General features: G+C 44.3%; 1 protein-coding gene across 4 annotated transcripts in view; it reads right to left on the reverse strand.

Moving 5' to 3' along the window:
* The window catches only part of lrp1aa (low density lipoprotein receptor-related protein 1Aa), a 264759-nt gene that overhangs the window by 12656 nt on the left and 236469 nt on the right, over window positions 1-15634 (reverse strand). For all 4 annotated transcript variants that reach the window (XM_077204508.1, XM_077204507.1, XM_077204510.1 and 1 more), the window contains exons 73-81: window positions 14417-14554; window positions 14175-14306; window positions 12725-12844; window positions 11949-12220; window positions 9444-9622; window positions 9193-9299; window positions 8984-9103; window positions 7646-7822; window positions 6824-6964 (exon numbers count right to left, since the gene is read on the reverse strand). In XM_077204508.1, the coding sequence (XP_077060623.1) occupies window positions 6824-6964; window positions 7646-7822; window positions 8984-9103; window positions 9193-9299; window positions 9444-9622; window positions 11949-12220; window positions 12725-12844; window positions 14175-14306; window positions 14417-14554 (1386 nt within the window). The remainder of the gene's footprint in view (window positions 1-6823; window positions 6965-7645; window positions 7823-8983; window positions 9104-9192; window positions 9300-9443; window positions 9623-11948; window positions 12221-12724; window positions 12845-14174; window positions 14307-14416; window positions 14555-15634) is intronic.

The raw sequence follows: 15634 nt of genomic DNA on the forward strand, positions 1-15634 counted from the left end.
CATTCCCTTTAAAAGCCACTTGCGCTCGCGCCATGGCGGATTCGCTATTTACATTAAGGAATTTGTTCGTGGAAAAACTGAACGCTTCTCCAGATCCCAAACGGATCTGCTCGTGTGCGAGGTTAAAGCTGTTTGTGTGTGTGTGTGTGTGTGTGTGTGTGTGTGTGTGTGTGTGTGTGTGTGTGAGGACCATCAAGCAGACCATCCATATCTTGTACACAATATTAATCTTTTACATTGTAATCCTCTTATTTTTAATATTTGGCATGTTTGTGTGCTGCTGCGCCAATAGGCTCACATTACTACCGCGCTCTTTAAATAACAAAAAAAATATTGCACCATTGACTTTAAACCAGGTTTTTGTTGGTTAATGGCTCTGTTTATTTCAGTTCCTCAAAATAGCAACGCGCCATCAATGCGCCTGAACACACACCTGGTTCTCAGACCAGCGGCCCACGGGCCAAAGATGGACGCAAACGCATTTGCTATTTAAACAACGTGGCGCAGGACGTGAAAATGAAAACTGTGTCAGGCTGAAACTAGCAAAAAACACATTCTAGTGATATTGAACCCATGACATTGACATTGCTGAGCTCTACTGTTTGAGCTACAGGAAAGCTATTGTCGGGGAATCGGATGGGGTGAGGAGACAAATGTGCAGATTCATTACTTTCTCTTCTCCCTGCATTAAACACATCCATTGAATATCAACCACTGTCACTAATCCTGCCAAAAATCACATTGTCATGTATCATCCCCTTGTTAACTGTGACCCTTCCTCAAGGAGTTAGACATGCTGCTTCAGGGTGAAATTTCACTGGTGTTTTTTGTAACTTAACCTAGAAATCCACCTAGAAAAACCTGGACTAATTCCTAGTCCTTCTGAAGATCTTACAATAGAGCAAACTCTTAGAACACACACAGCAGGCAAACAACTAGTCCTCATTCTTACCAATAACCATCTTGTCACTCACTTACTTTTCTCTGACCAGTTCTTTTCCAGTTTTCTGCCACTTTCCTTTAATGTTCTCCACTGCCTGGACTACTGCAATGCCCTTTTCCTCAGTATTCGAGCCAATACAAGTAGTAGGGCTATGCAGATACACCAGGGTCGGACATTAACAGGGGCTTGGTGCAAAAATGGCACCAAAATGCCATTTTTTCCCCAAAACCAAGATATGGTGCAAAAATCTCTGTATAAGTTCTTGTTTTTAATATTTATAAGCAATGTCACACGAGCAAAAGTGCTGTTTCCCAAAGATCAGCAAGTTTCCAAAAGTGAATTCAATAAACAATAATTAGGCTATTAGTTGACTCACATTTTAGACATAATAATGTTCCTCTATTTTGCCAACGAAAATAATTCCAAACAGTAGATCCATTGCCGTCTCTGAGCAAAACAGCTTTGTTACTGAATGAATCCACATTTTTTAATGAATGACTCAATGACTCACTTCTGCTTTGTCCCTGTAAATGAATTAGCTGTTTTGAACGAATCGGTTGACTGAATGATTCAATGTCTAACTCGTTAAGACAATGATTTGCTGCCACCTACTGGCCGTTTTAGTATTATTTAATTTTAGGACAAAGTATGAAGATTGAATGCTGTTGTTGTTTTCGGTCATGATTGTAACAACAATAGTTATGGTTAAATAGATGGAAAGTATTTATAAATAGACTATAAAGAGTGAAATGAGATTTTGTAAATAAAACAGAGATAAAGTAACTGCGGTCGCATTGCATACAATGTTTTAGTCGGTCTTCTTTTCCTCTGGGGGGCGGGAGCCTCCGTCTGTACATTTAAAATAGGCCTGCGAATTGCAAAGGCCGTCTCTGACCGCACTTAAAGCTCCAGTAGGTAGCTTTTGTAAACAAATATTTGTTAAAACTGTCATTATGTCCTGAAAGTAGAATATGAGACAGATAATCTGTGAAAAAAATCAAGCTCCTCTGGCTCCTCCCTGTGGTCCTACTGCCATTTGCAGAAATACACCGCTCCCGGTCAGAAACAACCAATCAGAGCCAGGAGGAATGTCTTAGCAGTGTCAATCACGCGCGTGTACGCGCTGATCACCCATCTCTTGCACAGCGCGAGTGTCACATGTCTGTCCTGTCTTGTTGTGCACATGGGTGTTTTGTTATTTTGAGCCATGTGCTATTGTCATTATTTAATCCCTCCCCCTTGTTATCTGATTATTGGTTTAATTGCTCCACCTGTCTGTCTCGTTACCCTCCTTTGTTTGCCTCCTTATTTAGTCTTCCTGTGTTTGCTGTCCTGTGCTCGTTCGTTGTATTTGTTACGCGTTTTGTATGCTGTGCCTGTTCCTGCCCTGCCTTGTCTGTTTTTTGGATTGCCTTGTCTGTTTTTGGATTTAGTTTTGGTTTGTTTATTTTATGTTTTGTCCTATTAAAACACTTCTTCTCTGCACTTGAATCCACGGAATTATTCCCGGTCCCACCGTGACAGAACGAACGAGCCCATGTGGATTCAGCGGAGCGAACTCTCTCCTGAGGAAAGAGAGAATGGGATTTCTTTGTCTAAGTACCTCTCCATGTGCGCTCAAAGGAATGAGGAGAGGAGGGCAGCAGAGTCTTCCTCACGGGTCTCATCAGGAATGAAGTCATCATCTCTGGATCAGTCAAGCGGGGGGACTTCATCGATGGTTTTAGCCAGCCTCGAGTCTGCACACATCCATCAGAAAAGACGGAGGAGGAGAAAGAGACCTGCGTCTGCCCAGTCAGAGACTGTTCACGTTCCGGCTGCCCAGTCGGAGATTGTTCACGTCACGTCTGCCCAGCGAGAGACTGTTCACGTCACGTCGGCCCAGCGAGAGACTGTTCACGTCCCGTCTGCCCAGCGAGAGACTGTTCACGTCCCGTCTGCCCAGCGAGAGACTGTTCACGTCCCGTCTGCCCAGCGAGAGACTGTTCACGTCCCGTCTGCCCAGCGAGAGACTGTTCACGACACGTCTGCCCAGCGAGAGACTGTTCACGTCACGTCTGCCCAGCGAGAGACTGTTCACGTCACGTCGGCCCAGCGAGAGACTGTTCACGTCCCGTCTGCCCAGCGAGAGACTGTTCACGTCCCGTCTGCCCAGCGAGAGACTGTTCACGTCACGTCTGCCCAGCGAGAGACTGTTCACGACACGTCTGCCCAGCGAGAGACTGTTCACGTCACGTCTGCCAAGCGAGAGACTGTTCACGTCCCGTCTGCCCAGCGAGAGACTGTTCACGTCACGTCTGCCCAGCGAGAGACTGTTCACGTCACGTCTGCCCAGCGAGAGGCAGTACACGCTCTGTCTGCCCAGTCAGAGACTGAGCACGTCCAGTTTGCCCAGTCTGAGACAGATCCGGAAATGCCCATTTGTGTGGCCGCCAAGGCAGTTACGGACTATCTGGAGCGTCTGGATCGGATCCTGGACATGCCCGTGTCTGCTGTTCCAGAGCCGGAGGCAGAGCCAGTGCCCGTTCCAGAGCCGGAGGCAGAGCCAGTGCGTGAGCCAGAGGCAGAACCAGTGCCCGTTCCTGAGCCGGAGGCAGAGCCAGTGCCTGTTCCTGAGCCGGAGGCAGAGCCAGTGCGTGTTCCTGAGCTGGAGGCAGAGCCAGTGCGTGTTCCAGAGCCGGAGGCAGAGCCAGTGCCCGTTCCTGAGCCGGAGGCAGAGCCAGTGCCCGTTCCAGAGCCGGAGGCCGAGCCAGTGCCTGTTCCAGAGCTGGAGCCAATGTCTGTTCCAGAGCCAGTGCCTGTTCCAGCGCCAGAGCCAGTGTTTGTTTCTGTGTTTGGTTCTGTTCTTGTGGCTGTTACAGTTTTGGTGTCTGTTCCTGAGCCGGTGTCTGTTCCTGAGCCGGTGTCAGTTCCTGAGCCCGTGGCTGCTGCTCCAGAGGCAGAGCCAGTGCCTGTTCCAGAGCCAGAGACAGAGCCAGTGCCTGTTCCAGCGCCAGTGTCTGTTCCAGAGCCGGAGGCAGAGCCAGTGTCTGTTCCAGAGCCGGAGGCAGGGCCAGTGTCTGTTCCAGAGCCGGAGGCAGAGCCAGTGTCTGTTCCAGAGCCGGAGGCAGAGCCAATGCCTGTTCCAGAGCCAGAGGCAGTGCCTGTTCCAGAGCCGGAGGCAGAGCCAGTGCCTGTTCCTGAGCCGGAGGCAGAGCCAGTGTCTGTTCCAGAGCCGGAGGCAGAGCCAATGCCTGTTCCAGAGCCGGAGGCAGAGCCAATGCCTGTTCCAGAGCCGGAGGCAGAGCCAATGTCTGTTCCAGAGCCGGAGGCAGAGCCAATGTCTGTTCCAGAGCCGGAGGCAGAGCCAGTGTCTGTTCCAGAGCCGGAGGCAGAGCCAATGCCTGTTCCAGAGCCAGAGGCAGAGCCTGTTCCAGAACCGGAGGCAGAGCCAGTGCCTGTTCCAGAGCTGGAGCCAATGTCTGTTCCAAAGCCAGTGCCTGTTCCAGTGCATGAGTCGGGGTCTGTTCATGAGCCGGTGTCTGTTGCTGTTCCTGTGCCATGGTCGCCCTCGCCTTGGTCGTCACCGCCCTTGCCGCCCGAGGGGTCTTCACCACCCTGGCCGCCCGAGGGGTCTTTACCGCCCTGGCCGCCCGAAGGGTCTTCAACGCCCTGGCCACCCGAGGGGTCTTCACCGCCCTGGCCGCCCGAGGGGTCTTCACCGCCCTGGCCGCCCGAGGGGTCTTCACCGCCCTGGTGGCCCGAGGGGTCTTCACCGCCCTGGCCGCCCGAGGGGTCTTCACCGCCCTGGCCGCCCGAGGGGTCTTCACCGCCCTGGTTGCCCGATGGGTCGTCTGCTTCGCACTGGCCGCCCGATGGGTCGTCTGCTTCGCCCTGGCCGCCCGATGGGTCGTCTGCTTCGCCCTGTCCGCCCGATGGACTGTCTGCTTCGCCCTGGCCACCCGATGGACTGTCTGCTTCGCCCTGGCCGCCCAATGGACTGTCTGCTTCGCCCTGGCCGCCCGATGGACTGTCTGCTTCGCCCTGGCCGCCCGATGGACTGTCTGCTTCGCCCTGGCCGCCCGATGGACTGTCTGCTTCGCCCTGGCCCCCGGCTAAACCATCACCCCCTGTTTCTGTTCCCTTTCATGGACCTGGCCCCCATCCCTCCCCCTGATCCTCCACCATTCCACCTCCCTCCTGAACTCTTGTGTTGTGTGTCTGTCTCTCCTGTTTCCCCCCTGGCCTGTCCCTCCTGTCCCGCCCGGGTCGGATGGAGCGTCTGGTAGCCGCTCCGTAGGGAGGGGGTTATGTCACATGTCTGTCCTGCCTTGTTATGCACATGGGTGTTTTGTTATTTTGAGCCATGTGCTCTTGTCATTGTTTAATCCCTCCCCCTTGTTATCTGATTATTGGTTTAATTGCTCCACCTGTCTGTCTCGTTACCCTCCTTTGTTTGCCTCCCTATTTAGTCTTCCTGTGTTTGCTGTCCTGTGCTCGTTCGTTGTATTTGTTACGCGTTTTGTATGCTGTGCCTGTTCCTGCCCTGCCTTGTCTGTTTTTGGATTGCCTTGTCTGTTTTTGGATTTAGTTTTGGTTTGTTTATTTTATGTTTTGTCCTATTAAAACACTTCTTCTCTGCACTTGAATCCACGGAATTATTCCCGGTCCCACCGTGACAGCGAGCGCCTACCGTCGTTCGTGACTCTCCTGTTCGAATTCGTTCATCCAAATGAACAAATCTTTTTTCGAGTCATTTCGTTCATTCAACGAACGAAATGACTCGAAAAAAGATTTGTTCATTTTGAACGAGTCCTTTTCAGAGTCATTTTGTTCATTCAACGAACGAAATGACTCGAAAAAAGATTTGTTCATTTGGATGAACGAGTTCGAACAGGATCACGAACGTGCATCACAGAACAGAGCAAGGCGAGCATTTGTGCTTATAAACGTAAAGTTTTTTATATATTTTTGAAATGACCGATTGTTTCGCTAGATAAGACTCTTATTCATCGTCTGGTATTGTTTAAAGCCCTTTGAAGCTGCGCTGAAGCTGTCATTTGGTCCCTGAAACGTTTGTGTCCTATTGAAGTCCATTATATGGAGCAAAAGCCTGGAATGTTTTCATCAAAAACCTTAATTTCTTTTCGACTGAAGAAAGAAAGACATGGACATCTTGGATGACATGGGGGTGAGTAAATTATGAGCAAAAGTTTTTTTTTAAAGTGAACTAATCCTTTAACGTTATCTTAGTAGCTATTTATAACTTATAGAAAGAGTGCAACCTTATAAAGTTATATGTATTGCAAAATACATAATGATTTGAGGACCAAGTTTGTAGTCAAAGTATGGGCAGGCCATAGTCAATGTAAAGCATATTGTTGATGTTTCGTCCCTATTAGTGAATGTTCCATAACTGTTTATAATCCGCCGTCATCGGTGGTCCTGCTTACTAGCCTGCGCGTTCACGGCAGGCTCCGCTGTGGGGGAGGAGCTGTGGAGGGAGGGCTGTAGCGTAGCAGAGGGCAAGGGGGTTGGACCTGTAAGTTGTGCTTGTTCAAATTTTCAGGCTAAGTCAACATTTTCTCAAAACTCCCTACTGCAGCTTTAAACAACAATGAACTGACTTGAGCTGAATATTGACATTTTTGTCTCAATTTTGATGAATTTTCAACCCTTGATTCTGCTATTTTCCTGTTTAATACTGTGAAGCTGCTTTGAAACAATCTGTACTGTATAAAGCGCTATAGAAATAAAGATGACTTGACATATTGTGCCAGTCATAGAGGACATTGACTATGCCATTTGACATGTGTCCGTTCAAAGAATACCACATGAATTTGCTGCATCCATTTCCCTTTTGCAGCGTTTTGCAAGACCTCAGCTGTACTGTATACTCACAGACAGGGGCCAGTGTCGGGGTCAGCACCTCCACACAGGTGCCGTTGTCCAGGATTCTCCCGTTGGGACACGTGCAGACTGGGCCGCTGGGGCTGAGCAGACACAACCACTCACACTTCTTTCTGTCACACGGGTTGGTCACTGAAATACAAAACAGCAATTTTTACATCATACATTTATATTGAATGATTCAACTGACCTTAAATACATACAGTCAAACCAAAATGTATTCAGACACCTTCAACATTTCTCACATTATCACAGTTTATTCGATATAGTTTAGAAAATGGTAATAAAATATAACAAGAACTCAGAGTTATCAAATCAGTTTGTATTTCACTGGTTTTGTCCATCCTTCTGTTAGACTGTTTTACAAATGAATTATGTTGAATATCTGTCAGCTGTTAAATTTAAGTACACATTTAATAATACCAATTTAGCTCAACCAATTACCAAGCAATGCTTCATGTTGTTCAGTCTGTGGTGTAAAAAGGTCGCATTAGCAATTAAAGAAAAAAACCTTGTCAGTGTAAAAAAAAAACATGGTCAGGTCAAAGTTTCTGAATAAAATTTGGTCCCGAATTTTTATAAATTTAACTGGTAGTCACTGTATGAAGAATTTTTGGGTATAATGTGTCACAGTTTTCTTTATTTTGCTATCCTCACTTACATAAATGAACTATAGTGTCCTGCACCCACTAGTAAAAAAATATCAAACATTATATCTGGTGTCTGAATAGTTTTTGGTTTGACTGTATGTCACATAAAATAAATACCATTTGTAAGAATCAGTTGTTTGTCAGATTTACTGCCCAGACTTACTCTCTGGCTGTTTGTACGGGTGGTACAGGACCAGATCTGTAGCATGGTTCATTCCTGTGGTAAGATGCTCCACTGAACTCTTGCCAAACTTGTTGACGCGGAAGACAAAGTTGTTGTGGTAGGTCACACCATATATGAAATCCTCAAAGATGTCGATGCTGAAAGGGTGGTGCAAATCTGTGTGTGTGCAGAGAGAGAGAAAAATCCCTTAATGTTTTTATTTTATAGCTCACGTTTTAGAAAACCACATTCAAACTTTAGTGATGCATTAACCTAAAAATCTTTCACAAATGTTATAAAAAAAGCTGCATATGCATACATCGGGTTATTAAAACTAAAACCATAAAAAGATGTTTTCATTACTTGAAGTACAATAAACGTTTACTGCTGTGATTGGCTGACATCTTTGCATATTAAATAAGTTTTACATGTGGAACTCTCTAGAAATCTTGTACTATTTTCTTACTATAAAAGCTGTCAAGATGAACTAATCGTGAAAAGTGTTGATTATAGCATTATATTTAGATCTACAAATGTTGCGGTGATTAGCGTATAGCCGATGACAGACATGAATGCACTGATCTCGCTTTCTGCACTCTTACGACTGCTTTTATCATAGCTAAGAGTGCAAACACTGTAAATAAGTGCAGTGTAGACAGCGTCATTGATTATAACGGGAGCGTTCTTCGATTGTTTTCTGTATATAATTTAATCACAATTTAAGTAACAGATTATTTTCATGCTACTAAGAGAAACAATGTGAAATTGACCGTTTAATCATTGCCTTGATTCACTGATGCATAACAATAAATGATTTTGAGACAAAGAACATCTGACAGTACATGAATCTCTGTCTATCAGAAATCACTGATCACAGATCAGGCATTGGAATTAACGCGGTTACTTGTTGTGGCATTACTGTCTGGTCAATATTGTACAGTAAAATTTGGTTCGCAAAGCCTGCACCGAAATTGCAACTGACATGCCTGAACGACTGTTCTCAGTTCAGTGTACTGTTGGATTAACTGGAGCGCTGAATGAGTCAGCAAAAACCGGCATCATAAGGTCATAAACTCATGGATATTGGCTCATTTCGAGATGGAGTGACTGTTAGACACATCTGGAAGTGAGTTTGATTGAGTAACTGTGCTGACTTGAGCCACAAACTGTTTCAGGCGGTTCAGTCCGATTTGGTGAACTGATTCAGCCAGTTCACTAAAAAGAACCGGTTCAAAAGAACGATTCATTCGCGAACTGGACATCACTAATGTGAATGTATATACATATACATATATGTTACAGGGATGTGACATAAACTGTTGAAGTGAATGACTCAACTGTTTTTAAGGCTGGAGACAGCTATGACCGGATCCGTTCCATTCAGTCTGACGCTCCCAATAACCGAGAGTTTAGCATCAGCCCAGTACAGACGCTCATTGAAGTAATCCACAGCTAGACCTGGCAAACAAACACAACAGAAGTCATGTTACGGGTGTCACAGGTGCTTGAATCAGTGTGTGTGGTGTTTGATTCACATGATGACTGACCTGTGGGCCACTGGATGTTTTCATGTACCAGCGTCTCTCTCATGGTCCCGTCCATCGCTGCCGTCTCAATCTTAGGGTGGTTTCCCCAGTCGGCCCAGTACATGGTGCTTCGAGAATCAATTGTTTACATAGTTTTAATTTAAAGCCAAATGCGTATTTCAAGAGTTAACCCTAACTATGAACAGTATAATTAGCAAATACCACTAAAGGATGCATTGATTTGTTTAAGACACTGGCGTATCTCTTCTCACCCTCTCTGCGGGTCCACCACGATGGCGTAGGGCTCGTCAATCATGCCCGAAATGAGGGTTTTACGGTTGCGTCCGTTCATCTGTGCCACCTCGATGACATCCCGACCCGAGTCCGTCCAGTAGATGTTGTTGGCCACCCAGTCCACAGCAATCCCACGAGGCATCTTCAGACCAGGGATCTACAGCAAACCAAAGACACAGAGCACATCTTACTTCATTTATTCTCTGTTTATCTTAGTTTACTCTGCGCTGTTACGTGATTATGTTTTGCATGCTTCTTTTTCCTGATGTGAAATATTGCTCCATTTATTTTATTTTTTTATAATACAAATCATTTGTTATTTTAATCTACAGATACGTTTTTTTTACAGTCAATGCCAATAAAGGGTAAAATTATTGTAAAAAAAGTCCTTTAGAGTATTGCTATTACTTGCTATAACCCCCATAAATAAATAAATAAAACAATTGGGCAAAAAAAAGTTTAACAGCATTAAAAAAAATTATATTCATAAATTAAAATATATTGTTAAATCAAAAACATGATTTATTTGCAATTTGCAATTAATCAATTATAATTTAAATGTGTTATTTAATTACAATTGCAGGTTTGAGATATAAAAGAGACGAATATTAAGCATTATTAAGTGTTATTTTAATATGACTGAGATACTACTATAGGTTTTATTAATATTTTCAATTAGTTTTTAGGGCTGGACCCGAATATTCGAAATTTTCGTTCGGTGGGTTGTTATTCGGTTTGAAAATGTGACATTCGAATATTAGTTTGTTTGTCCCCTCGAAACCGTTCTCATTCGTGCTTGAATATGTTTTACACCAGAGGTCTTCAATCCTGCTCCTGGACGGCCACTGTCCTGCAGAGTTTAGTTCCAACCCTAATCAAACACACCTGAATCAGCTCATCAGGATCGCTTGAATATACAAAAGCAGGTGTGCTGAAGCAGGTTGGAACTAAACTCTGCAGGACAGTGGCCCTCCTGGAGCAGGATTGAAGACCTCTGTTTTACACTATAAAATCTGGTGAAATATAATACTTAACATATAACTTCGTTATAGCTACTTAATAAATATATTTGCTTCTTCTTGGAATACTAAAAGTGTTCCTGCAACGAGAACTCTCTGGCTAGAGCGCAGAACAGCGGAGTTTGTATGGACAGAAGTGCATGCCTGAGCTTGTATTTTGGGTTAAGCTGCATTGCTTTGACATTGTGGAAAATAGAATAATAGAAACAAAATGTATTATCCTTTTTACCCATTATTATCAATCTAAATTAATCTACTGCGAAATATAGGAGAAATTTTGTTTTTCTATATTTAAATTTCGTTTTTTATTTATTTAAATTTTGTTTTTATTTATTTAAGTTTCATTTTTATTTTTTTTAATTTAAATTTCGTTTTTATTTATTTAAATCTACCCTACTTTGTCAGTGAGAAAAATATTATAAGACTACCTTATTAAAAATATTGCTTAAGTTAAAAGACCTGTGTGTGTGTGTGTTTTATATCACTAGTGCAGTGTCCGTTCTCGGAGCATATAAGCTCTGCTCGCGTGAGGCGCGCCACTTCTTAATTTAAATCTACCCTACTTTGTCAGTAATTTGTTAGTGAGAAAAATATTAGACTACTTTATAAAAAATATTGCTTAAGTTAACAGACCTGTGTGTTTGTGAGTGTGTGTGTGTGTGTGTTTTATATCACTAGTGCAGTGTCCGTTCTCTGAGCATATAAGCTCTGCTCGCGTGAGGCGCGCTGCTTCCCGCTCGCTCTGTTCTGTAGTTTATTAAAAGTTTAATTCTGAACGTGTTGTGTCTCGGCTGTCCATCTATATTGCACCAAATACGACACAGCACTTACTTGTGAAGTCGTTTGGATGAACGGTTCTCGAAATAATTAAAATGCAAATGGACAGACAGACACACGCCCATTTGCACACACACGCAAGGTGTCTCGCTCTATCCCTCTCTGTCGTGCGCGCGCTACACGGTTTGGAGCTCGCGCGCTCTAGATTCCGGGAGATTTGAACTAATTTGCGGGCATCAGGGAGCCGCTATCAATATCCGGGAGACTTGGGATGTCTGAGACATATAGAGATTCCGAAGCTTTGAATATTCGATGTTCATTACTACGAAAGCTTTGAAGCTCAAAAAATGGTATTCGGACCAGCCCTATTAGTTTTTGTTTCTTTATTTTCAGTTTTCATTTCTAATTTAGTTATGGTTAATTTTATTGTTTTTTAAATAATTTTTATTACTTAAAAAAAATAATATATATATATATATATATATATATATATATTGTTTTTTGTAAAATTCAATTTCAGTTCAGTTATTTTAGTACATCAAATTAAACTTTTTTGTATGGCTTTAATCTTTGTGAACTATAATAACCCTGATATTAAGACCATAAAGAGTTAAGATAGACTGATGAATCTATACATCAGTACTCAAAGCTGAGGTATTGTCATGTCACACGAGGTGAAGCGCTGACCTCTAGATCAGTGACTCTGGAGTCTGTTTGTCTGCGGTTGCGGTTTGAGTTCGGCGAGGCGGGTCCGGCAGACGGCTGCTCGAAAGATGAGATCCTGCCGGTGTGCCAGTTGGTCCAGAAGATCCGTTTGGATTTGATGTGCAGGTCCATGGCGTCGATCCGGACGTTGGCATCTCCTTGGAAGGCCTGTTCATATATCCATTTTTGCATTCCAGGATACAAACTCCGAATTTCATTATCATCTGCCACGTACAGAGCTTGTTTGTCACTGCCTAGAATGACAGATAGGGGGCGTCACAGCACACGAACAGATCCCGAAACCAAATAAAAGCAACACAACACATTTGATTTGAAGTGAGCAGATTCAATTTCTCTTTGACCGTTTGTAAATCAATGCTCAACGCAAACTATTTATTATAAAACTACTATTACTATAACAGAAATTTGTTTTGCTCTTATTTCATGTTTGAGACACTGAACAGACGGTACTTTCTCACAGCATTGCTTTTGTTCAGGGAAAATTAAATTATGTTTCCAGAGAGTGCACCAACATGTCAGCAAGACTGGATCGAAATTTGGGAGCACTTGGTAAATACGGTAGTATTCATCTATACTGACACAAAATGTATACTATACTATGACTATATTATTAACTATATTATCACACAGCTCTATATAGAAGATATTATAATCAGGAACATCACAATTTTCTGAAAATGCTTTGAAACGGTATGTATTGTGACCCGTCTGGACTGTAGTATTAGTGAGAAACGTACTGTCAGCCTTGCAGGTGTCGTTCACTCTGATGAAGTTCTTGGAGCAGCTGCATTTGTGTGAGCCTTTGGTGTTGTTACAGATGTGAGAGCAGATCCCGAAACGCTTGCACTCGTTCACATCTGTTGAGAGAGAAGGGTCATGTTACAAGAACGCCAACATGGACTGCACAAAAACATTACATCTACAAAGTGAGTTTCCCATTTGTCTCCACTGAATGATGATACGATGCATACATTCCAGTTTGATGCTGGTGGTATGGTTTGGTGTCGCAGGAGCAGGTTCTTTTTTAAGGCTTTAATTTTGTATTAAGATAATTAATTAAAACTGTGTAATATTTTTCTTGTCGTTATTGCTGTTTGATTAATATTCCCTAGTAGGGATCATTCTCAGAACTTTGGCAAACGTTCTGGAAAGGTTCTCTCAAAGATATGAACAAACATGCTTCCAGTAACACTAATATAATGTTTGTTCACAGTTATCTGGTGTTTAACAAAGTATATTCTCGTATACTCGCCCCCAGTGGCCAGTAGCGCGAGGGACCCGTTCTTAGTGTCGGCTTGCAACACCACTCCCGCCCCCATGGGCCGGATATGTGCGTCTATTTGCTTCAGTAGTGTTCCCCAGAAATGGCTAACCCTGTGAGTTCCTCCGTCACCCCTGCGGCAGTCAGACGTTGCAGAGCGTCTGACGTCAGGCCTACACTCGCATGCATTGTAGAACCTGTGTTAGGCTGGGTGTCCATATGTAGCGGTCCCTGCGGCGACCCCATATGTGTATTCCTCCACGATCAGCTTCTCTGCGGACAAGGACGTCTCTTTTCCTCGACAGAGCCCGCTCTGTCATCTCTGCTGGTGTTCTTCCCCCCTATAACTAGTTCCCAGAGCTCCTACTTTCTGCCCAACACTGCGGTCAGGCAAGGTGAGCGCTGGAAGGGCCAGCAGCCGTGGCGTTTTGTTAGATATCCCCATTTGTCAGAATCACTTCTGACTCACGTCATAGTGAGCTGACGAAGGGGAACGTCTCGGTTACATATGGTAACCCTTGTTCCCCGAGGAGGAAACGGAGACGAGACTCTCCTCGCCACAGTTGCTGAGCGTCCGCTGTACGGCCGAGTCACAGGTCCGGCTACTCAGTGGAAAAACAAGGATGCGAGGCACCAGCTGTGCATTCCACCATGCACCAATGTGCATTGGCTCGTTTAGTTCCACTCGAAGTTGATAGGCTCTCGCATGCGTTCCCCATTCGTCAAAATCACTTCTGACTCACGTCTCCATTCCGTCCTTGGGGAACGAGGGTTACCGTACGTAACCGAGACGTTTTATCACCTTTGGAAGAGTGTGTTTTTACCTATGGTACATTAAAGTTTAACAAAGAAAAAAAAATCAGTGGTTTAGTCCGCTCCCGTCCTCACTGTGTGTGTGTGTGTGTGTGTGTGTGTTGTACCGGTACCTGTGCAGGTTTGCAGGTGTGTTTTCTGGAAGCCGGGTCTGCAGGAGCAGAACGAGTCGGTTCCGTTCACCACACAATGACCTTCATCTCCACACAAGCTGCGGTTGTGACGGCATTCATTCAGACCCGAATCTGTTCAGAGACACACAGCAACAAAGATACACACTCAGGGTACCTTCATCTTCTAGTTTTGACCAAAACAAACCCCTGACACACACACACACACAAAAGAATAAACTCACCTTTCTTGTTGCAGTTGATCTCATCAGAGCCGTAGTCCTCACAGTCATTGAAGAAATTGCAGCGTTGGTTAATACTGATACACTTTCCGCTACTGCATGTAAACTCACCCTTTCCACAGACCGCAGGCACAGGAGTTTCTGACAGGAAACAGAGAAATTCACTTTAATAGAGATTTACTAGCATAATCAATGACTTCTTCACAGGAAAGGTTATCATTTGTGTCCTCATGACTTCATAGCCTACTGACATAATTAACATGATACTGATCTTAGTCACATTATTTGGTAGATCTAAATCTTTCTAGACTGTGAAACTGAAGAAAAATATTAATTTCATCACATTATCAATCAGTTTTGTCCCCAATACATTTAAATGGGTTATATTGGGTTATAAAAAAATTGCCTAAATTTAGCTTTTATTGAAATTAAAATGTCATGCTTTCATTGTCATTGTGCATTTGAAAAACCCTGACTTTCTGTTCAATCCTGTTACACTGTGACATTTCCCCCAACTGAATGTTATTAATAATTTCTGACATCGTAGCTGAGGAATGACATCATCAAGCAAGTTCCCCTTCAGGGACGGACGCTGCGTGAAATCGCAGTGGGAACGCCCTCAGCGTGACGCGTCTGAAGCATGAATGAAATCAGTCAATGGAGAGAATGAGCGTACGGCGAGTGACGTCATCGACCAGGAAGCTATAAATATCCCCTGAGTACACAACACGCCAGCTTTTAGTTACTTCAGCAGCTCTGTGTGTGTCTGAATCTGTCGATTGTGTTTGTCTGTTTTGTCAGGAGTTTTCACTATATATATTTTATATAAAAAAACCAATATGAGCGAGCAGTATAAGAAGTGTGTTCCCCCCTGTACTCGAAAAAAAGAAAACACATCACGGGTGGGGATTCACACGAGCTAAGTGTGGCTTGTTTGGGAGTGCAGCAATGCCCAGTCGGCTCTCGAGGGAGTCGATTGTCAGCATTGCGAGCGTTTTCCCTTGAGAACTCTGCGCTCGCGGCGATCGCTCTTCGAGGAGAGTGATTTGCTGCGAGCTCCCCGAGGCTCGGGTCCCGCTTCTGTTGAGGCAGAGCGGCGGCGCTTGTCTTGGGGCTCGCAGATGGATCTCGCTGGCGACGTTGAGACGGGCTCCGCCCTATCTCAGCTATCTCCGATGAGATCTAGTGCCTCTCACCCGGCTCTGGAAGCACGCGCTGCGG

This window comes from Siphateles boraxobius, unplaced genomic scaffold, assembly GCF_051911475.1.
Source record: "Siphateles boraxobius isolate OS27281-9 unplaced genomic scaffold, OSU_SipBor_1 5, whole genome shotgun sequence".
NCBI classification, from domain to species: domain Eukaryota; kingdom Metazoa; phylum Chordata; class Actinopteri; order Cypriniformes; family Leuciscidae; genus Siphateles; species Siphateles boraxobius.